The 26,720-nt window shown below is 34.4% G+C and overlaps 1 protein-coding gene across 1 annotated transcript; it reads right to left on the bottom strand.

The window, feature by feature from the left end:
• Positions 1–2,010: 2,010 nt before the first annotated feature.
• LOC127089620 (probable cyclic nucleotide-gated ion channel 5) lies at positions 2,011–12,913 on the bottom strand. Its single transcript, XM_051029365.1, has 9 exons — positions 12,653–12,913; positions 12,303–12,447; positions 10,615–11,191; positions 8,062–8,274; positions 7,608–7,909; positions 5,697–5,808; positions 3,445–3,681; positions 2,283–2,735; positions 2,011–2,163 (listed from the first exon to the last, which is right to left on the bottom strand). The coding sequence occupies exons 2-9, from the start codon at positions 12,332–12,334 to the stop codon at positions 2,011–2,013; spliced, it is 2,079 nt and encodes a 692-aa protein (XP_050885322.1). The 5' UTR covers positions 12,335–12,447; positions 12,653–12,913.
• Between the last annotated feature and the right edge of the window lie 13,807 nt (positions 12,914–26,720).

Here is a 26,720-nt window from a genome sequence, read left to right as displayed (position 1 = left end):
AAGAATAAATAAAGTTCGGCGACGACTCTATTAAATCCATCCTGCGAGTATGCGATCGCACTTCGCGAACATCGTGTTCTAATTTTTCAAGGTACGGCACCGTTCTCATCTAAGAAACCACAATTTGAACAAACTCATCATTTCCCCCCTCTTGAGGCAATCCTTCTTGAAGTAACTAGTTTTATGACAAGTGAAACATTTTAACTTTGACTTATCAAAATTTGTGGAGTTAGAATTTCATCTGAATTTCCCCCCCTTTTGGTTTCCTCTACTCCCATTTTTTCCTCTTTAAACACTTGAGTTTTCACCACTATCGCCAACCTTCAAATATTTCATCTTGGTTAGTTCGTCGGTTCTTATGCCCTAGCGGACTTCCTCTAATGTGAAAGTGTCTTCCTTACTATAAAGAAGATCCTCTTTTAAATGTTCAAAAGATCTAGGTAATGAGCTCAACAAGTGTAGAACATTGTCGTCATCATCAAATTTCACCTCAATATTTTACAAGTCATCAATGGTTTTGTTAAATTATGTTTATTGCTACACAATAGATTTTCTCTCTACCATTTGAAATGAGTAGATTTGTTGTTTCAGATACAACTTATGAGCCAACGATTTGGTTATATACAGTGATTCAAAATTGATCCATAATTCGAAATTATTGTCTTAAAAAAACTTTTAAATGCCCCATTTAAAATTTATGGTGCTCACTTGTAAACTTAACCCATTTTTTTCACAGAGGGTGTCAAATGTTGTGTAATTGAAAGGCTAAACAAGAATAATTATGTGTGTGACAAAGAACAATAACAATCAAAATAAAGTGCCTCAAGCAAAAACTAATCTAGCAAATAGGAATAGCACATAATTTGTTTATCAAGTTCGATCAAACTGATCTACTATTGGAGAGAAGACAATTCTTTAATCCTTATACTTTTAAGAGTTGTTACAAAAGATTATAAAATGAGTAATAAGAAAATAGTCTATCAAGTTCATAAGAACATCTCTTACTTTCTATTCAACTCCTTTTCAATCTCTCCTCCACTCAATATATAAATCACACAAAGTCAAAGTGTTTAGAAGTGCTTTCCAGATCCCTTAAATATCTCCAAAGATCTTCAAATTCTTAGAACAATGAATCCTAAAAATCACTTCATTTGCTTCTCTAAGTTTCTCTCAATATGACTTCACCTCTCACAATTTTGTGTCCAAAAAGGATTGAAAAGCGTTTTTTTATATGTTAAGTATTTTTATTTTATGTCAAGTGCTTTTAAATGTTAACTTTTTTTATGCACATCAATATTAACTGGAAAATAAACTCCAGTTAAGCATTATTTAACATAGATTGACATTGATTTTAATTATTTTTTCTTATTTCAATTTGTTTTGAGTTGCAACAACTTTAAAAAATAGTAACAAAAATTATGATTTCCTTAGAAAAATTTGTATTGCTATTATTAGCAATACTTTTCAACATGGTTACATAATTATATTATGTTGGAATAGCTAATGCATTATGGACATGGTACGTAAATATGGTTCCTCCTTTTTAGTGTCCAAACGCCTACTACTCTTCAACATACTTTTGTAAATAAAAAGGAAAGAAAACTTGACACAAAAACTAACTAGTTTGAAGAGAGAGAGAAAAGTGTTTGATTGATAAACGTTGGTTGTTTGGTTTGATAAATCGAAACCATGGAAAAAGGATTATGGATCTCTGTGTGTTTTATGTTCCTTATCATCCTCCATTTCCACATTGCTACTTCTTTTTACCTTCCTGGTGTTGCACCCGAGGATTTCCACAAGGTTTCATTCCTTAATCTTTTTCATTCAATGCAATTGAATTACATTTAACATTGTTATTTTTGAGAATTGAGATCTATTAAGATTTTCATATGTTTTGTTTTATTTGCATGCTTTATTAGAATTGGTTTTTGCTAATCAGAAAAATATATATATGTCATGTTGATGGATGACAGGGAGATCCATTGAGGGTGAAAGTGAACAAACTATCTTCTACAAAAACACAACTTCCTTACTCTTATTATTCTCTGCCTTACTGTCGTCCAGATCACATTGTCGACAGTGCTGAGAATCTCGGGGAAGTTCTTCGCGGTGACCGTATCGAGAACTCCCCTTACATGGTTCGCGCACAAGTTTCCTATCTTCCTGTCATTTAGTTATTGTATATGTTTAATAACGCGTAAAAACTATAATGTGAAACAGTTTAAAATGAGAGAACCGCAGATGTGCAATGTCGTTTGTCGACTAATGCTTAATGCAAAAACAGCTAAAGAGATCAAAGAAAAGCATGCAGCCCAAGTTCTCCATTGTTGGGAGTAAAAGCGGAAGGTGTGTTGAACCTGTCTACTGTGAAGGCGCCTAAATTGACTAGCGACAAACTTCAACTCTTCGGCAGTTAATGCAAAAGCCTCAACTTCCATTAAAGCCCTAACTGTTCGAGTAGAAGATGGGAGGTTAGAGCCAGATTTGGGATCAAGCGCCCACGTTAAAAGCTCCTCGCCACAGAAGTCTGCCTCTTTTAGGAAACTGCGATTAAAAAATCCACTCCTCCCACCATCTGTAGTGACACTCTCAAGCCGACCACGTATGATGAAAAGCATCTCATCAACCGGATCTCCTTCCCGCACAATGTAAGTACTCTCTGTAAATAAACATGGCTTCAGTCTCTCACATATGGCATCAAGCAATCTCTCATCCATACTCTCAAATAAAGGAACCTACAAATCCAAGAGAGGTAATTAATAAATTAACAAACTCAGATGTTTATAATATTTTGGGTACATTGTACAAAGCACAGAGAAATAAAGAAAGATGTAAACTATCAAATTCAAATGGGGTGGATAAAATGGAAGAGCACCCCGGACTTTTGTGTGATTAAAAGGTACTACTCGAGCTAAAGGGTAAAATCAATATTGTTGTATGAGGCAGAGTATTGGGCTGTAAATTGTCATCACGAGAGTAAGATTAGTACAACAGAGACGAGAATGCTACCCTGGCTATGTGGAAATACTGGTATTTTACGCTTTTGTGGAGTAGGCTTGGTTGTTGTTGTCTGGGAAGCACGGGACATATTCAATGTGATAGTTAATACCAGTGATAGTTAATACCATTACCACGCAAGGAATACTCACAACACACTGTTTTTGACACATTGTTGAATATATTCATTATCATCATATTATTTTTTGAAAAATAAATTCAGTTAATTAAGTTTATTTTTTAAAAATTTCTTTACTTTTAAGACCGTGAATCAATCAAAAAGACTGTGTTCAAGAATTTGTTTAAAAGAGTGTTGTGTAACATTCTTCTCCACCAAATACTGAACTACTGTAATTTACTATGTTGATTCTTTCATGTACAACTACTTTGGTCCACTCTTTTGCAAGATTAAAAAATTGGGTAAATTTCAAGTGTTTGGAAGCATACCCTTCTAACTAAAGCCAGACAAAGGTGACGCTTAATGTCTCTTTGAAGATCCTTTGGAAGACTCTGAACCAAATTTTCTTCATCTACACCACGTGTCGCCAACCACTTATATTGATCATATCGTCTCACGCGCTCTCTAAGCTCTTGTGGTAGCAGACGATGATGCATCCACTGTTCTGAATCACGTCTCTTGACTCTCATTTCTTCAAGTCTAATGGTAAGAGACTGAAGATATGTCTGTAATCATATGAAATAGAAACGACTATCAGTTTTAAATAATATGCCCTTCATGATTTATGAACACAAACCTTGAAAGTTATTTACAATGCCAGTCAATGATAAGGAAAATTATTCAGAAAAAAGAAATAACATGCACTGCTCTGTCCTCGGTATCTGTGTACATATGTGAATGTGTACTTACTTGGACTCCTTCACGAAGAAATCTTCGGTCTATCTTAGCATGAACAGTTCATAAATTCAAAAAACTGACACCAAGAAAATCTAGCCACGCATGACTGTGTTTTTGTTCTATACGTGCCTTATCCAATCAAACAACTGGAAGAAGCAGATCAATCTTTCTGTAATGTAACTTTTAGGAGCCGGGTGGAAGAGGCTTTCTACAAAGAATTTGTCCTTTCACTAGCTTATATCAAATGTACAGAATATTTCCCCTAAACTGAATTTCTGTAATTTCAATGTACCAGCCTCATCTCAATCCTTTCCAACTAATTAACTAATCTACTAATGGACTTACGGACAAAATAATTGTCCTTATTCTATCCTAACGATACATCCCGAGAGCCAGACCTAAACAACGAAAAAATACATTATTGACATGTATTTCTTGAAATATGGAGCCTTCTTTACACACCCTAAAACAGGGGTTATGCTTTGGGCCTTCTGAATTTTTTTTTATGGTTCTAGCACTCAAACATGTTTTCAATTAAATTTGTCATATGTATCCTTCATGCTGATGCAACAAAGGTTTTATTTGTAATGCACGTTGGCTGACATACTCTCCAGTAGACGCTGAAGTTACTCGTTGACATAGAAAATCATGGATACAAACTACAAACCTTGTAATTCCACATCCCTTTGAGTCTACTCAATAAATTATGTTGGAAGTTAGAACATAATCTATGAAGCATGGGTACTTCTAATATGTTGAAGTGCCCGCGCCAGGTATGTACACGGGCCGAGTACACGGACCATAAGTGTGGTAATTTTCTTTTCTTATTACTTTGTTTTGAGTAACTTTGTGGTTTTTCATTCAATAATATAATATATTTAGTATTTTAGTTTCTTTATTATTGTAATTTAACACTATTTTTTATTTTTCAAACTTTTACTGTGATGTTTTGTTATGAATTGAACAATTTAGTTCTCTAGTAATACATTTTACAGAAAAAATCTTAATTTTTATTGTGGCACATGTATCTTGACTTTTTTTTTAAAACGGTGTATCACGTATCAGTACCCGCACCCGTACCCATGCATCATAGGAACATATCAATGTAAGGAAGTAGTGCTAGTCTATTGTGTCAAATGTAAGGAAGTAGCGCTACTCCGTTGTGTCATAGACTGTTAAACATCAAAACAAATTCATGTTCCACTTTTTAAGTAGCTTATCTTTATTGTATAGCTGATAGAACAAGTTCAATTATCTTAGGAAGTAGTGCTAGCTTAGTTGCTCCTTGTAAATCGCATGTGTCATTTATTGATATTATCATTGTAATTTCAAGGTAAACAAATTAAACATGTTGCTCAGTGGTAATCACTCAAGCATATTAAAAATAACATTCCTTTTCAATTCTCAGCTTGTTGAGTAAATGGACTCCCCCTTTTTAATTCTCATAGCTTACTCACTAACGGATGTGTGCAATGCATGCTTAATATTTCAACACAGACATTCTAAGGCCAAATTTGTGAAAACTGTTTATTTTTAATCCTCATTCTATACTCATTTACCTTTTTAGCTCCTCATTTTTTAAAAAGGTGAAAACTATTAGGGGCTATAAAAAATAAACTTATCCCTATTAAATTAGTCTCTCCCAAGCCATAAACACTAGAGAACTGTGATGAACGAATGAGCAATACCACAGAATCCTAGCTTCTTTACACCAGCCAAAACCTCTGAGATTAAAAGAAACTGGTGGAAATCCGAAGGACAGTCCCACTACATAATAGAAGACCCAATATCATCCACGTTCTTATTTGTAACATGTTAAATATAAGCTGATTTTTAAGTATACCTGCATGTTACCAATCAGAAGTGCAAAGAGGATAAGGCCAGCTATGGCTAATGCTATTGAGAACATAACCTCCCCAACGTAGGTGCTAGTTTGAAGCCCCTGGCCAAGTGTACTGCAGTGAAATAAATTAATAAACTAAGAATGAATTCGTGACTAATTTCAGTAACTTAATATAAAGCATCAAACATAGGAACACATAATATATCATTCTACACTAGATTGTTGAAAATAGAAAGCATGCCCTTTGGTCATTCCTACTTCTGAAAAGCAGCCTAGATGGAGGAAAATTAATTCCAGCAAGTATTGACCTAAAAAGTTAGGTCACAGAATGTTTGCATTGCACCTTAACATGATAAACATTTATGCTTTGGATATAAGATGGTAAAATTCAAGGACTGTGAACCAGTGTTATCGATGGCGGACCATGGTGGAGGGCCTAAAATTCGACATTTGGCGTCGCCACCATATCCGCGTATGGCGCCGCCATCCCTCACAAATTTAGACGTGGCGGTGAGTCAAAAACCGCCATCAATCTCCGCCGTGGCAGATATTCGACAACACTGCTCTGAACCATGTGTATACAAAGTAAAAAAAAAATCAAGTTGCAAACAAAAATGTAACATGCACGGTTGATAAGGTCTGTAACTTTTAAATCATTGAAATTATATCTCTGTAGAGAAAAAAGATTCTCTAGATGTCAAAATTGGATAGGAGATGTCCTATCACAAGTAGAAGTTAATTTTATTAATGAAACTGCATGGAAATACAAGGGAAACGAAAGAGAATAAAGCTCCCAGATATGGAAGAACACGCCAATCAAAGCTTTAACGGCTCATGGAAAATAATAAAATGAATGCCCACGAAGCCCCCAAAATGTTTGTCAGTTAGAAGAAGAAAAAAAAGGCATTGCTAGATCAAGTGCAGAAGTAGAATATTAAACTATGACTCGTACTTGTTAATGTATAAAGAATATAGGCAAATACAAATGGGTTTACTTACTTAGTTGGCATTTTCTGAGTCCAAGAATCTTCTGATGTACTCTAGAAGTATCAGCAGTTAGTTTTTCTCCTGCCAGTGTAGCTAAGGTTAGTTAGCCTTCTCAGGACAGCTGGCACTGGCAGTTACAAGAGTGTAGGATAAGTCTAAGGTGTGTGTAGGTTAATTACCCTATATAAAGGATTGTAATCTGAACTTTCTGTTCAGAAATTCATTTCATCATAGATAAAGAATTGTTTTCACACTTCTCTGTTTCTCTTAGTACTACATGTGAGCTTATTTGGTTGAAGCAACTTCTTTTCAATTTGAGGTTTTTCAAATTACAGTCCATGATTCTCATTAGTGATAATCAAGCAGTATTACACATTGCATCTAACAAAGTCTTCAATGGTGAACTAAACACGGAGATTGGTTGTCATTTTATTAGTGAAAATGTTCTTTGAGGGGAGATCAATATATATTTGGGAATTCTAGCAGACTATCTACCTGATACCTTCGCCAAATCAAGTAGAGGTGCAAAAGTATCTACATGGGACATATATGCTCCAGTTTGAGGGAGGGTGTTGTGATACTTGAAAGTCTGGTATGATACTATTACCTTGTGTAAATATTATACTGTAACAGATAGGATAGATTCAGATCTATTTTTAGATTGAATTTATCCCTATAATCAAGGGATTTGGTTGTACATATTTATTAGCATAAATAAACACATCAAGAGAGTAAGTGATTGAAAGAGAATGTTAGGATGAGTGTTGCTAGCACTACTCAAGTTTTAAATCAATCAAGACATGCCACATACAAGAGAAACCTTGTATTTAGATCAGACAGAACATATATGTTGTAGTGTTTTGTTTTAATTGTTTTCACTTGATGTGATTAATGAAAATTAACAATGAAAATAAAATTAAATACCTCAAGTTCTGAAGCCCCCACCATAAACAGTAACAGTACTTGGACAAGAACTTGTTAGATGAAACAATGCCAGATTTCAAGGCTTGTGTAAATATCCCATAGTCAAAAGGTGGACTTTCATTATCTGCAGAGCACTGTGATGTAAGAATAGCTTCACTTTTATTCTGCCAGGAACTATAACCTTCCATGTATTGGTTGCCACAATACAAGAATTTCTTGTTGTACCCATTGTCACTACAAGCCTTCTTCCAGCAAAAGTCATTGCGCTCAACAGCTAATAAGTACCAAAACGACCCAACTATCTGCAATTGATAATTTATGAAAAAGGATGCAAAATAAACCCATGTCAAAGTTTATCACCACAAAGGTTGATAGCAAAAATGCTAGCATAAACTTATAATGAGAAAGCATAATAACTCCGAAAATTAAATGGCAAAATCAAAACATAACATACATGACTGGCAAGCATGAATAATAGCAAATAATATGCAGCACCAGCCCAAGCAGTTTCAGCAAAGACACCGGCTGTTCTCTTAAGTTCAGAAGTCAATGGTAACATACGGAGAAATCTTGGAATGTACTGAAGCAATATAATGAAAAGTAAGGCCTGCTTTGTTGTGACAACATCTGAACCTTTTGAACTCTGAAGAAATCTCCACACCACAATCTGAATTCATAAACATAAAAGAGAAAAATTAAGAAAGGGAAAAAAGAATAGAGTATTTTATACTTCATAAATTTCAGTTTCAATAGGACAACTTACTAGTCATAAGAGATTACAATTACATGTTGCCAGAGTATTCAAAGCAATTGATAACTATAAGGAACATTCATGCCACACAAGGCGAACAAAATACTCAGTTAGCCATTCAAATTCTTAGCATTATCCTAATATTGAAAGTAATATTCAATTGGACAACTGCACTTAGGAATTCACAGGAGATGACAATTTAATTATTACTTACCAACAGGAGGTATTATTAACCAATAAAGACAGGGCTACTTTCACAAACAAAAAAGAGTCTTCTTCACGCAAAAGGAATATGATGTTGATGAAATGAGGATGTTTGTTTTAAGGAAAACTATTTGGCAAAACATGAAATCCTGATGTCATAAAAAAAGATAATAGAGTCGTCATCACATTATGCGTCAAAGGCATCATCTCACCATTAGAGTAGCAACACTAGACATGGTTCGATGGCAGAACCATGTATTCTACTTCTCAATAAGATTTTTAGAAATTGACATTTCTCATAAGAAAATTACTTGCATGGGGTAGTGAAATATGGTGAACAATATATAACAAGAAGCCCTCTATATGATTTTTGTTTTCGCAGAATTGGCAATTTGAAGTTTCTGCTCTGTCCAAGCAGTCATTATGCGTTTGTTTCTTCTGATCACACAATAATTGCATTTAATACTAAGTGACTCCAATGGAAAATAAAAGGAATTAGACCGTACGCGAAGAAAATAATTAACAGAACAAAAACTAAATGAGTTATCCAATAATAAACACATCTAAAACATCTAAATGGAAGTATAGAGAATTCCGAAGAATCAACAACTATCCATCCCAAGCCATAATGTCAACCGTGTATTATAATGTCCTACCTTTCTAGGCTTTCCTAATGCATTGGTGTGAGGTTGTTTTTACAAATATATAACCTCTACTGTTCCAGTATAGCAGAAGGATATTTACCCATTATTCTGTTTTCTTCTATATTATTATCAAATATCATTTTTAACACAGTCCTCAAAAGCCAGAATCTCTATAATTAAAGAAAACAGTTCATAGTCCCACATTTGATGAAATATGACTTGAACATGGGTTTATAAGTGAGGGCAATCCTCACTTTACAAACTAGTTTTATAAAGTTGAGTTAGAGCCAACTCAAATTTTAAGATTATATCAAAGCCAGGTTCTTGAATAGAAGAACAGGGGTATTGAACGAGGGAAATAGGCTACAATGAAGGCAGCAAAACAAGGAGCAAAATGAAGGTGACTAGAGTTTCAGAGAAAAGGGAACCACAATGAAAGCGACTAGGGTTTTTATGCGAAAACGAGACCCTCAAGAAAGAGAGTTGTTTGATACCATGTGAAAACTGAATAGTAAATTTCATGTATGTAAAATGTATAAGACCTACGATATTGTACTGGACAGAATGTTGGGCAGTTAGGAACCAACACGAGAATAAACTATTTGTTGCAGATATAACAGAAAAGATGGTTGAAAATAAGCTAGGTGGTTTGGACATGTAGAGATATAGTAGAAAAGATGGTTGAAAATAAGCTAGGTGGTTTGGACATGTAGAAAGAAGACATGTGAACTTAGCAGTAAGTAGAGTAGATCAAATAGAGAGTAGTCAAACAACTATAGGTAGGGGAAGACCTAGAAAAACTATAAAAGAAACTATTAAGAAAGATCTCGAGATTGATGAATTGGATATAAACATGGTCTTTTATAGAATGTTATAGAGAAATTTGATCCATATAGCCGACCCCAGTTAGTTGGATAAAGTTTGGTCTTGTTTATTGTTGTTGTAGGCTATTCTAAGCCTAATGATACCGGGCCAAATACAAATTACTAATAATTATAAAAAATACATTATTTACAACAGAAACCAATTAGAGAAATCAAATAAGAAAGCTCAAGATAGTTATTGTATTGCCAACATTGTTCATATTTTCAATGTTTCTTCTTTGATCCTTGATTGAGGAGTGGGGAATATATCTTATTATCTACCTTTATTGTACTCTTTCTTCAGTCTCACAAGTAAAAGTGTTTTTGGTTCACCACACCCAACCCCAAATATAAGAATTAAACTAACAAACTTCCACTAAGTATATATAAGCAGCCTGGATAACTTGGCAACCCAGAGTGAGAGATGACAGAGATATAAGCATAGCATTGAGACAAAAGAATCATTAAAACTAAAGGAATAATCACCGCATCATTAAACAATAAAATAAAAAGAGATTGAATTAGGTTAAAACAATCTTTTTGACCTGTGGTAAGGGCAATACTGATAAGAAATCAATGATGAAATACCGCCGTAAGTATCGCTTTGCTATCTGTGCCGGATCTATCACAAGCTCACCTCGTCCAAAAACACGAGATGATGGAGCAATATAAGCAGTACGGAATTGGAGAGCCATGTGTATAAGATAGAAAGCATCGATAAATGTCCTCAAGGTGGTAACTATAACTGCCAACTTTCGGTCTATACCAAGACAGCGTAATGAATCATTGATGACAGGAAGATAAAAAAACAATGGGTCCACAGACACAGCCAAAATACAAGAGATAACAAAAAGCTTATTCCAGAATAGTAAAAATTTGTCTTGAGGATCAAATATCTTCTTTTCTGAAACTTGAAGATCTTCTGGGAACACAGCCTTAGATACTCCAAACCCAAATGATCGGCCAATTGACTTCAGTCCTTCAGATCCTTTTCTCATTCCTCTTTTGAAAGACCTTGAGGTTTTACTGCTTCCATGGGCACCATGGCTAAATTTATCAATACTAAATGTTTTAACTCCAGCATCAGAAGATGAGGACAATCTAGAGTCCAAGTCATCCAACCTAGAAATAAATGAAAGAGTCCACGAAAGATATCAAAATCTAAAATTCCTCTAACACTGTCGTAAAGACTGCCCATTCAGAAAGAGGAACATGAATAACAAAAAAAACATAAGAAGCATGGAGGAGAAATGGGGAGTCATCATCAAATATCTTATTCACAAATTATATTTATGGCATTTATGTGTTGAATACTACAAAATTATACAACTCCAAAACAAACATCTCAAGACCAAATATTCATGTAAAGCATCAAAGTCTCAATACTAATAAGAGGTACTTGAAAGGTCGGTCGTCTGAAACTAGTACTATAAAGATTTAAGTGGAAAGCCAACATCCCAAAGTAGGAGGTTTTCTGTTTCTAAGTCTAAGAATATTAGGAATTAGTGGAAAAGTAAATAGTGAATTAGCTATATATCCTACAACACATATCACTGACACTGCGGGCAGAGCCATCTCAAGTTTTTTTGGAGGCCCTCTGTAAATAAGTTGCAATTTAATCATGACAAAACAAATAGAGGTACTATTTGCGGGTGTATAATGGAATAAGTTGCAAATGTCACAAATAATAAACAATTTCAATAAACTATTGTAAATGTAATTGAAATATGTAAGCTTGTTTTTGTCATTAGCACACACATGCTTCTATTGAAACTTCCGCCTTAATTGCGGACCGCCCCTAGTCGCCTTAATTGTGACATTTGGCTTGCCTTCATTGCAGCCCCCAATACCTTCATTGTGTTGGGTTTGAAGGGGTGGATTTAGTCTCACATTGCTTAGAGATATGGCTTGTATTGTGTTTATAAGTGGGGACAATCCTCACCCTCAAGGTCGGTTTTATAGGGATGAGTTAGACTCAACCCAAATTCTGAAAGTTTCTTTAGATATAACTCTATTTTTGGTAAGTAGTCAATGACCAACCAAAGTCTATATGATTTAATCTGATGTCAACTAGAAACTCACATAATGATGCAAAAAAATTGTAAATTGAAGGGGAAAAATTGGCATGCAGTAACAGAATAGTGTAAAATCTGAAGATGATTATAAATTGTAGTAAATATGTTGAAAACAAAATTGCAAATAAGAGGGAAGGAAATGTAGGAAGAGAGCATACATATAAATATTACTAACTCTCTTCTCCTTCATATCTGAACAAGTGTGAACGAGAAATGACTCTATTGGATTTGGATACCTCACAAACTTTTCGCGTTGTAACCACAGTCAAACACCATTCAAACAATGATCATACAATACACAACCTGCAAGAAAGCAAAATGAGGAGGTAATCGTTTCACAGTTCATCCACAAACCTAATCGCATTGTTGTCCACAGCACACAGATGAGATATGAATGAATTGACTTAATAGGAATAAAGTTGGTAATTTCTGAGTTCATGGAAAAACCCTATCGAAGAGATGCGTTTGAAAGTAGAGAGAGGTTGAAGAGGGAAAAGAGGAAACGAACCTGTGTGACGTGTAGGAGACTGAAAATGCGAAATTCACGAGAACGGCGAGAGATTGGTTGCAGGTGAATTTTGGAGGCGGGAGAAAGAGAATAGAAGTTGAAAATGGAGAAAGTCAACAAGAAATAAAAAAGTGATTCATTCGTTTATAGTTGCCTCCACGTAATAATGAAAAGGTCTTGCTATGTATTCTGTCATCACGCCACGCACGAATCCATTCACCTACTGCTACCTACCGTAGTTTCGGTCGGACAAATGATCGGGTTGGGCTGGCCGGTTTCGGAGAATTTAACTTGTCACCCCTTAATTATATTTGACATCTCCGTAGTTTCAAATTGTCAAAATTGTCTTTGAATGAAATTTGAATAAAATTTCCGATACAAACTAAATTTTCGGTATTGTATTGTAAATTTTTTATTATTCGAAAAGTTTTAATTTTTTGAAAAGTTGCAAATGATTTCGGAAATTCCAAATTTACCTTTAAATATCGGAAATTTCAACCAAAGTGAAATTTTCTATAATTGTATTTGTTTGAAATTTTAAACGCTTAGGATTTTGCCGACAGTTTTGAATGACTGTGATTGCACCGACAGTTTTTTTGTGGTCTAGAGTAAACGCAAAACTGTATAAATAGGGAAGTCGCATGTTGTTTGATAAAAACATCTCAAAAAATGTTTTTTTCCCCATATCTAATTAAGACAGAAGTTTACTTCAATGGAGCTTCACCTCCCGTAAAGTTTCGGTTTTCGGATGTCACCACATCTCTCGCCGCCTTAACGTCTAAGTTAATGAATTGTTGTCTGATACCGAAAACAGAAAGGTGAGAAAGATTGAGTTTCATAAAGATTGGATTGATACTGATAGGAGGGTGAAATGCAACCTTATTGAGTTGAAGATCGATGAAGATGTAAAGGATACGTAGAGATCATTTCGTTGTAGATTAACAAAGGGGTCGATCGAGTTAGATGCTAAGATTTCAAGATCCATCGACGACATAATTAAGATGATGAAACGTCCATAATCATATGGTAGTGTCTAGTTTTTCTTATTTATTATTGTTTTTAAGTTATGTTTAATTATGTAATTCATTGTCAAATGTTAGTTTATGTTGATGTTGCATCAATGGGAGATCTACAATATTATCTAATAAAAAATTCTGATGAAGATATCTGAGTAACATACAAATAATACAAATAATATATAATATACAAAAGATGTCTAAATAGGCTCTTATAGGTTATGTGTGCCGCCCAAGATAATCTAGTATAAATCTCGCTATATGGCATAATAATAAACAAATTAAAGTTAAACATAAAAGATATATACCTCTCCCTACCATAGTCGATACGCCACATGGTCAGCATACTTAGTAAGCACCGACTGGTCAATGTTAGAACAAGATTTGGTTCTCCATCTATACCTTGAGTTTTGATGATAACAATATTGTATTTATGTGAGAACAATTTTGGTACCCTAATGATTTGTTATTGTGTAACTTTAACAGCCAGTTCTGATTCTGAATATATAATGTGCAACGTTATCAGTTTCTGAATTATGTCAAATTCACTTATGTGTCATCTATTAGAAGTTCTGAAAGATGTTCAATATTGTTGCTGCAATGATCTTTCTACTTATGTGTTGATTCACTCCTAAGAAGCTTCTGAGGAGACACTATATTGTTGTTGCAATATTCTCTTAGTTCATGCTTCTGAACGTGACTTTGATCACCAGACTTATGAAGAATGGCAAGATTATGTGTTATGTAGCTGGAGATTCTGAAGATCTCAAGTCAGATGATTGAAGTTATCAAGGTTCTGACTGAAGATTCTGAAGACTCTGAAGATCTCAAGCCAGACTATTGACGTTGTCAAGGTTCTGACCAAAGATTCTGAAGTTTCTGAATCCAGCTTTATGTTTCTTCATTTCATGCTTCATACTTTTTCATCAGAAGCCAATGAACTTGAAGATAAGATCAAATGGGAACATGATCAAATAGTACATAGTACATATTGGACATCCTTTCCACTACCTGATTTCATGGACAAGGACAGTACTATACATCACACTTGTCACTGATTTTGGGGGCGAAAGACAGTATGCATTATCACTTCTTTCCCATCTAACAGTGGACAGTCGCTCTATGAGCTTTCTCCATTTTGTCCTTCAACGGTCTTCTTCTTATGCTATATTAGTGAGACTTGGATACTTGAAGAAAAACGTTGGTGACACAATATTTTGACAAGCCTATTTTCTTTGTGAAAAGCTATCATTTGTTTGTACACGGTTTTTCTTTAAAGTGTTTGCTATCCATTTGTGTAAAATCTGCTTGTATAGAAGCATCTTGTAACACACAAAATATTATTCAAACTGTTTGTTTGATTCTTTGAAGAGGTTATCCTTGAGAAGACAAAGAAAGTTGTTCTTTGTGATTCCTTAAGGAGACTAAGGTATAGTTGGATCCTTGAGAAGACAAAGAAGGTTATTCTTTGTGATTATTGTAATATGTTTATTATAGTGGATTAAGTCCTTGTGTATAAGGAAAAATCACCTTGGCGGGTGTACTGGAGTAGCTTTGAGTTTCAAGCGAACCAGGATAAAAATACTTGTGTTTTTATCTCTTCCTATTAACTTGTTATTGGTGTTCTTGTTTTGGAAAAGGCTTTTGCTTGTAAACCCCAATTCACCCCCCCCCCCACCCCTCATTTCTTGTGTTTTTCACACCTCCAATTAGCTTCAAGGCTCCGGTTCTGATTGTGATAAGAGATTTATCAATGCCTCATAGTATTCAGTACCGATCTAGTTTGTGTGAGAAACAATGGTCGCTGCTAACGTTGTTAACAATAATGAAAGAGATCACTACAGTGCAAAACCACTAATATTTGATGGTGAGAAATTTGACTATTGGAAAGATAGAATATAAAGTTTCTTTCTTGGTTACGATGTTGATCTCTGGGATCTTGTAGTCGATGGCTACGTTCATCCAGTGAATGCTGAAGGAAATACTATAGCAAGAAGTGTTATGACTGATCAACAGAAGAAAGATTTCAAAACTCATCATAAGACCAGAACCATATTGCTCAATGGTATCTCTTGTATGGAGTATGAGAAGATAACAAATAGAGATTCTGCCAAATCCATTTTTGATTCTCTGAGGATGACTCATAAGGGAAATGCTCAAGTAAAGGAGACAAAGGCATTGGTCTTAATCCATAAATACGAGGCATTCAAAATGGAAGATGATGAAACAATTGAGAATATGTTCTCAAGGATACTCCACAGCTGACCGTGTCAAGAAAATTATCAGAAGTCTTCCCAAAAAATGGAGGCCTATGGTAACTGCCTTGAAGTTGGAAAAGGATCTCAACATCCTCAGTCTTGAAGAAATAGTTATTTATTTAAGAAGCCACGAGATTGAGCTTGAAGAAGATGAACCTCAGAAGCGAGGTAAATTTGTTACTCTAAAATCCAAGCCTGAGAAGACAAGAGCTTATCAAGCTGAGGCAGAATCATAAGGATCTGATGAAGATTCAGATGATGATGACGATGATGATGAGTTGTTTATAATTTCAAAGAGAGTCAACAAGCTCTAGAAGCATGGGCAAAATGGTCAAGGAAAGTTCAGAGGAGTCAAAAGGACTGTTGGTCGCTTCGATTCTTCGTTTGGACAGAAGAAGCAAGGTTCTGGAAAAGAAGTTATCTACTTCGAGTGCAAGGAGTCATACCACTACAAAAATGGCAGTCCTAAGCTGAAAAGGGATAGAAGGTCTAAGAAGAGTTTCTCTAAAGGCAAGAAGGGGTTGATGGCTACATTAGGATGACTCAAAATATGAACAAGAAGATTCTGACAAAGAAAAATCCAATGTTGCACTGATGGCAACTGCAGATGATCCCACAAATTCTAAAGAACCAGAAGACAATGTATTATCAGAATCAAAATCTGACTCCGATTCTAAAGAGGTATTTTCTAACCTATATCATTTTGATATTGAATCATGTCTCTCTGAAATGCTGGAAAAGCACCAGAGTCTTCAGAGTAAATCCAACGACCTTAAACAAGTTCAAGTAATTGCTTCTGAAACTCTGAGAGAACTTGAGAAAGATATTTCCTCTTTAAATGGAAAACTATTTTCTTTAAAAAGTAACAAATCTGCATTGAAAAGAAAATTTTCAAAACTAGAGGAGGAAATAATCTCATAAGCTTCTGATATTGATTACGTCATTAGATATGACAGAGCATTCCAATACTTTCTGGCTAAAAGTATAGATAGAAGAAAAATGGCTTCCTTGATATATGGAGTTAGCAGAAATGGTAAGAAAGGTTTAGGTTGTATAGAATCTATAAAACCTGACGAAAGTCAAAAGGTAAAACCAAAACCTTTCTATGTGCATTTCGTGCCTGCTGGCACTGAGCTTGATACTTCTGCACAGACACGTAAATATACAAAGGATAAGAACTTTGTTCTGAAACCTAAGTATCATGCACAAATTCCTCATTATTATCCTTTTACTAAAAGACCCAAAGTTGTAAGAAACTCTGGGAAAACTAACAAGAGAAGACCTAGAAAGTGGGTACCTAAGGATAAAATAATTTATGTTGCAGACATCCTTAACAACTTAGCTAAAACACCGGTCATGGTACCTGGACAGTGGATGCTCGTGACACATGACGGGCAGAAGGTCTATGTTCCAATATTTGGAACTTAAACCGGGAGGCTTCGTTGGTTTTTAAGGAGACCTGAAAGGAAAGATCATTGGCTCTGGAACCATTGGTAACGGTAAACTTCCTTCTATTACTAATGTTCTTTTAGTTAATGGTCTGATGCATGACTTATTGTATATTAGTCAATTTAGTGACAATGGTTATGATGTTGTCTTTAATCAAAAGTCATGTAACGTTATCAGTCAGAAAGATGGTACAATCCTTTTTAACGGAAAGAGAAAGAACAACATTTTTAAAATTAGACTTTCTGATCTTGAAGATCAAAATGTAAAATGTCTAATGTCTGTTAATGAGGAGCAATTAGTATGGCATGGACGTTTGGGCCATGTTAGCATGAGAAGGATTTCTCAGCTAAATAAGCTTGGATTAGTCAGAGGTCTATCCAACCTGAAGTTCGCTTCATATGCTTTTTGTAAAGCATGTCAAAAAGGCAAGTTTTCTAAAACATCATTCAAAGCAAAAACGGTTGTTTCTACCTCTAGACCTCTAGAACTTCTGCACATTTATTTGTTTGGACCAGTGAAAACTGCTTCTATCAATGGAAAGAAGTATGGATTGGTCATAGTTGATGACTACAATCATTGGACATGGGTAAAGTTCTTGAAACACAAGGATGAGTCACATTCTGTGTTTCCTACCTCTTCTCACTAGTGAAAATATAAATGAATTGCAAAATAGTCAAAGTCAGAAGTGATCATGGTGACGAATTTGAAAATAAACATTTTGAAAATCTCTTTGATTCAGATGGTATTTCCCATGATTTCTCATGTCCTAGAACTCCACAGCAAATGGAGTTGTAGAAATGAAGAATAGGACTTTGCAAGAAATGGCTCACACCATGATCCAAAAAACTAATATGGCTAAGCATTTTTGGGCAGAAGCAGTTAACACAGCTTGTTATATTCATAACATGATTTCTATCTGACCTATTATAGGTAAGACTCCTTATGAATTGTGGAAGAACAGAAAGCCCAACATTTCTTATTTTCACCCTTTTGGATGTGAATATTTTATGTTGAACACTAAAGAGAATCTTGGCAAGTTTGATTCTAAAGCAAAGAAGTGTTTATTGTTAGGATATTCTGAATGCTCTAAAGGCTACAAAATCTTTAACACAGAAACACAAATTATTGAGGAATCAATTCATGTTAGATTCAATGATAAGCTTAACCTGAAAGTCAAAGCTAGTTGAGAATTTTGCAGATCTGAAGATCAATCTTTCAGAATCCAAGGATACTGATTATGGAGAAAAAGACTCAGAAGGCAAAGCCAAGGAATCTAGAGAAACGACTAAACCAGAAGCTATCGTTGATCCAACTCATCAAAAGAATAGTATATCAAGAACTTCTCATTCTGAAGAACTAATTTTGGGAGATAAGAATGGTCCACTCATAATAAGATCTTCATTCAAACCTTTTGAAGAGACTCTTCTAGGTTTGGTATCTCTGATAGAACCCATATCTATTGATGAAGCTCTTTTGGATAATGAATGGATTATGGATATGCAAGAAGAACTCAATCAATTCACCATAAATGATGTATAGGATCTTGTTCAAAAACCAAAGGGTTTCCATGTCATTGGAACTAGATGGGTCTTTAGAAATAAACTGAATGAGAAAGACGAGGTTGACAGAAACAAGGTTCGATTGGTAGCACAAGGTCATAGTCAACAAGAAGGTATAAACTATACAAAAACCTTTGCTCCAATTGTCAGGTTATAGTCTATTCGTTTTTTAATTTCATTTGCAATCAATTATAACATCATCCTTTATCAAATGGATGTTAAGAGTGCATCCTTGAATGGATATATTTCTGAAGAAGTATATGTGCATCAACCTCCTGGTTTTGAAAGTTCTCAAAATCCTGATTTTGTCTTTAAACTAAAAAAATCGTTATATGGTCTGAAGCAAGCTCTCAGAGCTTGGTATGATAGACTAAGTAACTTTCGTTTGAAAAATAATTTTACTAGAGGGAAAGGGGACACAACTCTCTTTTGCAAAACCTTTAAGAATGATATCCTGGTTATGAAAATTTATGTTGATGATATTATTTTTGGTTCTGCTAATGCATCATTGTGCAAGGATTTTGCTAAGTCAATGCAAACAAAATTTGAAATGAGTCTGATGGGAGAACTCAAATTCTTTTTGAGAATCCAGATTGATCAACATTCAGAAGGAACATATATTCATCAGAGCAAATATAAAAAGGAACTTCTGAAGAAGTTTAACTTATCAGAATGTAAGCTAGCGAAGACTCCAATGCATCCTACATGTATTCTAGAGAAAGAAGAGGTAAGAAGCAAGGTAAATCATAAGCTTTTTAAAGGTATGATTGACTCTCTTTTATATCTAACCACTTCTAGACATGATATCTTATTCAGTGTCTGCTTATGTGCTCACTTCCAATCAGATCTGAGTAAACTCACTTAACTGATGTTAAGAGAATCTTTAGGTATCTGAAAGGTATTACTAATCTTGGTTTGTTTTAGAGAAAATAAAGTGAATACAAATTGGTAGGCTATTGTGATGCTGACTATGCTAGAGATAGAATAAAAAGGAAAAGTACTTCTGGAAGTTGCCAATTTCTGGTAGATAACTTGATCTCATGGTCCAGCAAGAGACAATCAACAATCTCACTTTCAACAGCCGAAGCTGAATATATTGCAGCTTCTGGATGCAGCACTTAGATACTCTGGATGAAGAGTCAGTTGTAAGGTTATCAAATATCTGAGAGTAACATTCCTATTCTCTGTGATAATAATTCTTCTATTTGTTTATCTAAGAATCCTATCTTGCATTATAGGGTTAAGCATATTGAAATTAAACATCACTTTCTATGTAACTATGTTCATAAGGGTATTTTTCATCTAAAATTTGTTGATACAGACCATCAATGGGTTGATATCTTTACAAAACCCATTGCTGAAGATAGATTAATGTTCATTCTGAAAAACTTATTTATGAAATTATGTCCACAATGAAAAGATGTATTTCATAATGTTTAAGTCTTCAGAACTTTAGATTAGATTCTGAGAATGTTTTCTTTTTTACTCTGAAACATGAGCTTTCTGAAGTAAGGAAGTTTTCATAAATCATAAAGGTTCTGATCAGAAGCAATCTTATTGATATGTCTTCCTGATTCTGAACAGTTGTTGCATTAAGTAGTTGTCTTATCATTTGATTTCATGTGGTTCTAAGTGGTGACAATTGACCCACTTTCTGAGCATGCATGATAAAAGCGTGACACATTGGGTTCTGCAATTCTTGGAATTAGGTTTAAACTCTTACGCTTCCCTCTATGACTGTGTATTTCCATTTTGTCATCATTGCAAAATTTTCTATATAAATCCACTTCACTCACATTTTCACACTACACATACATTACTCCCACACTTTCAGTTTTCAAACCTAAAACAACCTTCTCCCTCTCTGCAACTGTTCTTCATCTTCATCTTCATCTTCATCAATGGTTGCTCAACAACAATCGATTCAACAACAGTTTCAACAACTGCAACTAGCTTAGCCCAGATCTCCCCCTAAGTTTGTCTCTAGTGAAATTTTTCCTCCATCCAAAGAGAAAATCAACGGTAGTAATACCCAGTTGGATAGCTATCCTATATTCACAAAGATTGATCCACCTGAAGTTTTGGCGTATTACATGGAGATATGTCTCGAAGACGGTGTTGATCCGTTGGTAGATCCCTTAAATCTCTCGGATGACTACCTAGCAGTTCCGCCACCTCCTCCTCATTCTTCCCAAAATCCTTAGTTTTTCTAAAAAGTGTCTTCGCACATGTATTTTTTTATCTAAGTGTGTATGTACGTCTTTTATGTTTACTTGTTGCATTTCGTTTATAGTTCCTTTTAGTTATTTGTATTTCCGTTTTGTTAAAAATCAAATGTATCTTTCATTGCCTTTTTGGAATTTCAATGAAAATATGTTTGTTTCTCTTCATTTATTTTTTTCCATGTCTTTTTTATTGATGAAAAAGGGGGAGAAAAGATAACGTATCTAAGGGGAATAATTAGTGTTTATTTTGATATCTAAATTCCTTAATTAAAAACCTAAACATTGATTAATGTTTTCTGCTAACAACTACTTCGAAAAAGAGTTTGTTAAAGTGTTTTACAGGGCTATATCTCAAGAATAAAAATAGTTATAACCAAACATCTGAAGTTGTCATGAAGTATCAAATATCAAAATATAAGTTACCAGTTTCTGATGAAATTGTCTTTTATCTGAGTCTATAAACCTTCATGTTGATGATTGAATATCAGATTCAAGGAACTAATATTCATGTTCTGAACCTAGAACATTGAGTACTTAGCATCGAAGTGTTTCTGAAAATCATGGAATTGGGATCCACCTATAAGGAATAATTTCTTCTATAGTAATCAGACTTGAAAAGTCAAGGTTCTTATAAGAAACCAACTCGTTTAAGAAGATAACTAGCTCTAAAGTTTCTTCAAAAGAACTCAACAAAGCTTCTGAAGTGAAGCTTATCAGAATGAGGATGTTATCAAACCAGTGCTCTAGACAACATCAATCAACTTCTGAAGATAAACCAGATGCTGACAGAAAATTCACTTTGGTATTTCAAAAAGGTTAATTAGGAAAGTGTTATTTCATTCTGATTTTATATTTATAGGATTATACATCTCATGGGGGAGCTTTGTGCTTCTGTAAGATGTACTCTTTTGTGATTACCATGTACAAAGTTGTTCATCAAAATACATGTTTTGTCATCATAAAAAAGGGGGAGATTGTTAGAACAAAATTTGGTTATGTATTTATACCTTGAGTTTTCATGATAACAATATTGTATTTGTGTGAGAAAATTTTTGGTACCCTAATGGTTTGTTAGTGTAGCTTTAATAGCCAATTCTGATTCTGAATATATGATGTGCAACGTCACCAGTTTCTGAACTATGTGTTCTAAATCCGCTTATGCGCCAACTATTAGAAGTTCTGAAAGATGTTAAATATTGCTGATGCAATGATCATTTTGCTTCTGTGTTGATTCACTCCTAAGAAGCTTCTGACGAGACATTATGTTGCTTCTGCAATATTCTCTCAATTCATTCTTCTAGACGTGACTCTGATCACCAAACTTCTAAAGAATGGCAAGATTCTGAAGTTGTGTTATATAGCTGAAGATTCTGAAGATATCAAGCCAGACGATTTAATTTATGAAGGTTCTGACTGAAGATTCCGGAGACTCTGAAGATCTCAAACCAGACTACTGATGTTGTCAAGGTTCTGACCAAAGATTATGAAATTTCTGAATCCAACTTTATGTTTTTTCATTTCATGCTTCATCAACTTTCACCAGAATCCAATGAACTTGAAGATAAGATCAAATGGGAATGTGATCAAATAGTACATAGTAAAAATCAAACATCATTTCCACTACCTGATTTTATGGGCAAGGACAGTACTATACATCACACTTGTCACTGATTTTATGGGTGAAGGACAGTACACAGTATCGCTCATTTCCCATCCAACAGTGGACATCCGCTCTATGAGCTTTCTCCATTTTGCCGTCCAATAGTCTTCTTCATATTGTCATACCTCAATTTTGTTCGGGCATATTTACATTTTTTGTAAAAAAACGATTTCATTTTTATTTGCATCATATTCACAGCATGACATGCATTCCATCATGAATAATAACTAAAATATCAGTCAGAATAAATTTATTGAAAATACAGACAAATCGTTTGAATCATTTCTCAAGAACGTGCAAAAATTAACGGGTAAAAAGTTTCAAAATTAAAATTGTAGACACCAGTATTATTAATCTACGGTTCACGTAGTTTAACTTGGTGTGCTCATCAAATTTTTTTAGCGACCGTTTCGGCTGCGTTTTGACCCGCCTGAGCCTGTTAACCGATGAAAATTTATTTCAAAATTTAAAGAAACGCTGTATTTTTTTAATAAGTATATTTTGTGTTGATCATTTTAGTGCATCCGATTTAATTTTTCGAGCAAATTTTCGTTCGACTTTTATTCATTTTTAGTTGTTTTAATTTTGTTCTTTCGTCAAAATAGTCAGATTAAATAAATAGAATTTCCCATGTTATCATTTTAATTTTATCATGATTATTTTAAAAGTTATGAATTTTATTTGATTCAATTGATTAAGTCATCTAAAAACAGCATTATAGGCATTTTAATTTAGTTAAATAGTATGTGCTTCTTGGTGTGCTTCTTTGATTCGATCCAGGCCATCAATTCAAATTGATCAATGCTCCTCATTAGCAATCAGTGTCCATTTCTATCATCCAATCAAAAATAGCATTTAAATTAATTGAATATTAATAATGAAAAAAAAACTCTCTCTCTCTCTCGGTACATAGAGTCCAACGGATAGTAAAGGAATGCATGTTTTTTTTCCACTTTATATCTCCCTCTCTGCTAAAAAATAAAGAAAAAAATAAAAAAGGAAATAATAAAAAAAGAAAGAGGGATCGTTCCTTTTCTTCCTGGAGATCCACTTTTTCTCTCACAGAGAATCTCATTGTTTATCTTCTTAACCAACAACTACCTTCATCCCTCTGTTCCATCTCCTTTCGCCGCCACGTCTCCACCCGGCGACCACCACAACACACTCCTCCTCTCTCCATTTTTTCCGCCTCTTAACGTAAACACACCCACACCACCGTAAAACTACCCATCCTCACCGTGACCGTCCCAATCACCGCCATTCGCCTCCATCCGCCGCGCGATTCATCCTCTCAACGACCATCACGCCAACTCCGTCATCTTTACACCTCTGTCGTGAATCCAATGCCACCACTTCCGAAAAACGAAACACAAACCCCTTTCGCCATCGATACGACCGCTACTTCCTCCAAGCACATTCACCGGCGACCACCACCGGTACTCCCTTACACCGTGCGAAACCCACTCCGACCACCACGCGGCGGAACCTCCATCAAATCTCAACCACTTCTCTTTCTGTCTTCGATCTAACGCCGTGAAATACTCACTTCTGGTTGGAACTGACTTCCGACGCAGATCCAACAAATCTTTAGTCACCGTCGTCACAACTCCGAAATTAATTTGCTCGTCAAATTCATACATTCCGTTATGTGAACTCTTACTATGACTGTTGTCCGTCTCTTTGAACATACAACAACCATCCTTCATGTGATCGCAGGCGGGGAAGCGATTCGAGTTCACTATCATGGTTAAACAACACAGAGGTCATTTGAATTGACCCAATCAAGTTTTAGCAGAAGTGGGTTCGAACTTGATAATGAAGGGAATTTCGGACTTCGAAAACAACTCGCATCATCCATCGACGAGTTCATCCAGCTTAGTTTGCGGTAAATCTTCTTTTTGTCATTTGAATCCCATTTGTTGGTTGCTGCCCGGGTTTTATTCTGAACTCAATTTGTCATATTCGTGTCATTTTTGCATCTTGGTTATCAATCTACTATATGCAAAATTTTGGCTATGTCATGATCACAAGTTTTAGTCAGCAGTATTTATTTTTCAGATTGTCCATTCGAAATTTTGCTTAAGTATAGAAAGATTATTTATGTTGTTTATGCGATTATGGGTGTGTGTGAAATTTGAGCCAAAAGATTATTAATGTTGTTGAACTAAAATTCAAGTGAATTACAATATATATTGGTTTAAACTTGATTGTCATTCAGGAAGTACTTCCAGGTTAAATTGATAAGGAATTTCAATTTTTATTTGATTATGATTATTCATGTCTTTCAGTAAAAATTTCATACTTATTTGATAAGTGATAATGATATAAGTATCATGAAGAGTTTGTGTAGGATGTTGAATTGGATTTTTCCGAACGTATGTATTTCAAACTGCCGTTTGTTGTAACCAGGCTGGACGAATAGCTTAACACTTATGTGTTTCCACTTGCAAACTACTTAATAATGATTGTTCTATTTTAATTATCATGATCGACTGTTGTTTAGAGTTAAAAGTTTGCTAATGGGTTAATTATGGGGTTGCTACTTATTTACTAGAATTTGTTTTTACTTTGTTTTTATATAGGTTTGAGGTATTTACCAAATAAAATTGTAGTCTCTTTTTATATCAATTTTTTCACATTGATGGTGAACAATGCTTGGGATAGATTCTTTCATTTTTGTTGCAATAAAATCTAATTCTTTTTATCCATGGGTTCGGCCTTTTTATGTCAATATACCACCAAAGTCACAATAAATAAATAGAATATTTCACTGTGTTATGATATTGCGAATGACATTAATCGTGTTGTCATTTCGTACAAACCGGTTTATGAGCACATGATTCCCGATTCAAATTTGATTTTTTTTCCTTCAGAATCGTCACGTATTAAATTAATTAATTAAAGTTTTGATTAAATTAGATAATTTTGTTAATTAATTTTAATTAATTTAATTATTTGATTATATTAATCTTTAATCAAATAATTTGGATAATTGATTTTAATTACCTTAATTAGATGACTTAATTGAATTTTAATCAATTAGTTTTGTTAATAAAAATGGACTGATTTAGTTCACCATCCTCCTCCATTTCATAATACAAATTCAAATATATTCAATCTCGCCATCATTTTTCGTTATTATTCTAAATCTCATTCAACCTCATCACCAATTTTGAACCATGTTAAACCATTAAAATCACACAATTCTCGATTTAATATCGAGCCCATTTTCATGCCTTTGTAAGTCGATCGCTTTTAAAGCATCGCCATCAACCTCACATGACTTACTCTTGAGCTTTCTTACAATGAGACCTATTCGATTTTAATTAATCGAGTAGATAATCGATTCACTAAGTAATAACACAATCCATTTACAAATACCAATTCAAATCTCGATCCAATATCGAGTATTTCTATTCAAATTAATTAAAACATCTAATTACTATTAAACACCATTTTATTTGGAAATGAAAAAGGAAATGGTTTTGAGTTTTCAACTCCTCTCCTCGATTATTTGAATACGAGTTCTCTTACTCGGCTAGTCAAATAATTATCATTTCTATCCGCCTAAACAGAATTAAATCAATTTATTCTCACAATAAATAAAAATGAAATAGGGGATGGTTTTAAGCCTTTAATTCCTCCCCTCGATTGTTGGAATACGAGTTTTCTTACTCGGTCAGTTAAACACTCGTCATCTCTTTACAAACCTCTAGACCCGATTAAATTAAAATATTCTCTTAATAAACCTAATGAAAAAGGGAGATGGTTTTGAGTTTTCAACTCCTCTCCTCAATTGTTTGAATACGAGTTCTCTTACTCGGTTAGTCAAACAATTGTCATTCTTCCGAAAATTAATAAATTAATCAAACCATTTTCGCAGTAAACTATATGAAAAGGG

The sequence above is a fragment of the Lathyrus oleraceus genome, chromosome 1 (genome assembly GCF_024323335.1).
Source record: "Lathyrus oleraceus cultivar Zhongwan6 chromosome 1, CAAS_Psat_ZW6_1.0, whole genome shotgun sequence".
In the NCBI taxonomy this organism is placed as follows: domain Eukaryota; kingdom Viridiplantae; phylum Streptophyta; class Magnoliopsida; order Fabales; family Fabaceae; genus Lathyrus; species Lathyrus oleraceus.
This window is presented reverse-complemented; position numbering and strand designations above follow the sequence as displayed.

Coding starts and splice junctions, on each gene's coding strand:
- LOC127089620 (XM_051029365.1), bottom strand. CDS start 12,334: ATGAAGGAGAAGAGAGTTAGTAATATTTATAT. Junction 8,275..10,614: donor CAGTATTGCCCTTACCACAG/GTCAAAAAGATT, acceptor TTATGAATTCAG/ATTGTGGTGTGGAGATTTCT. Junction 7,910..8,061: donor TATTCATGCTTGCCAGTCAT/GTATGTTATGTT, acceptor TATCAATTGCAG/ATAGTTGGGTCGTTTTGGTA.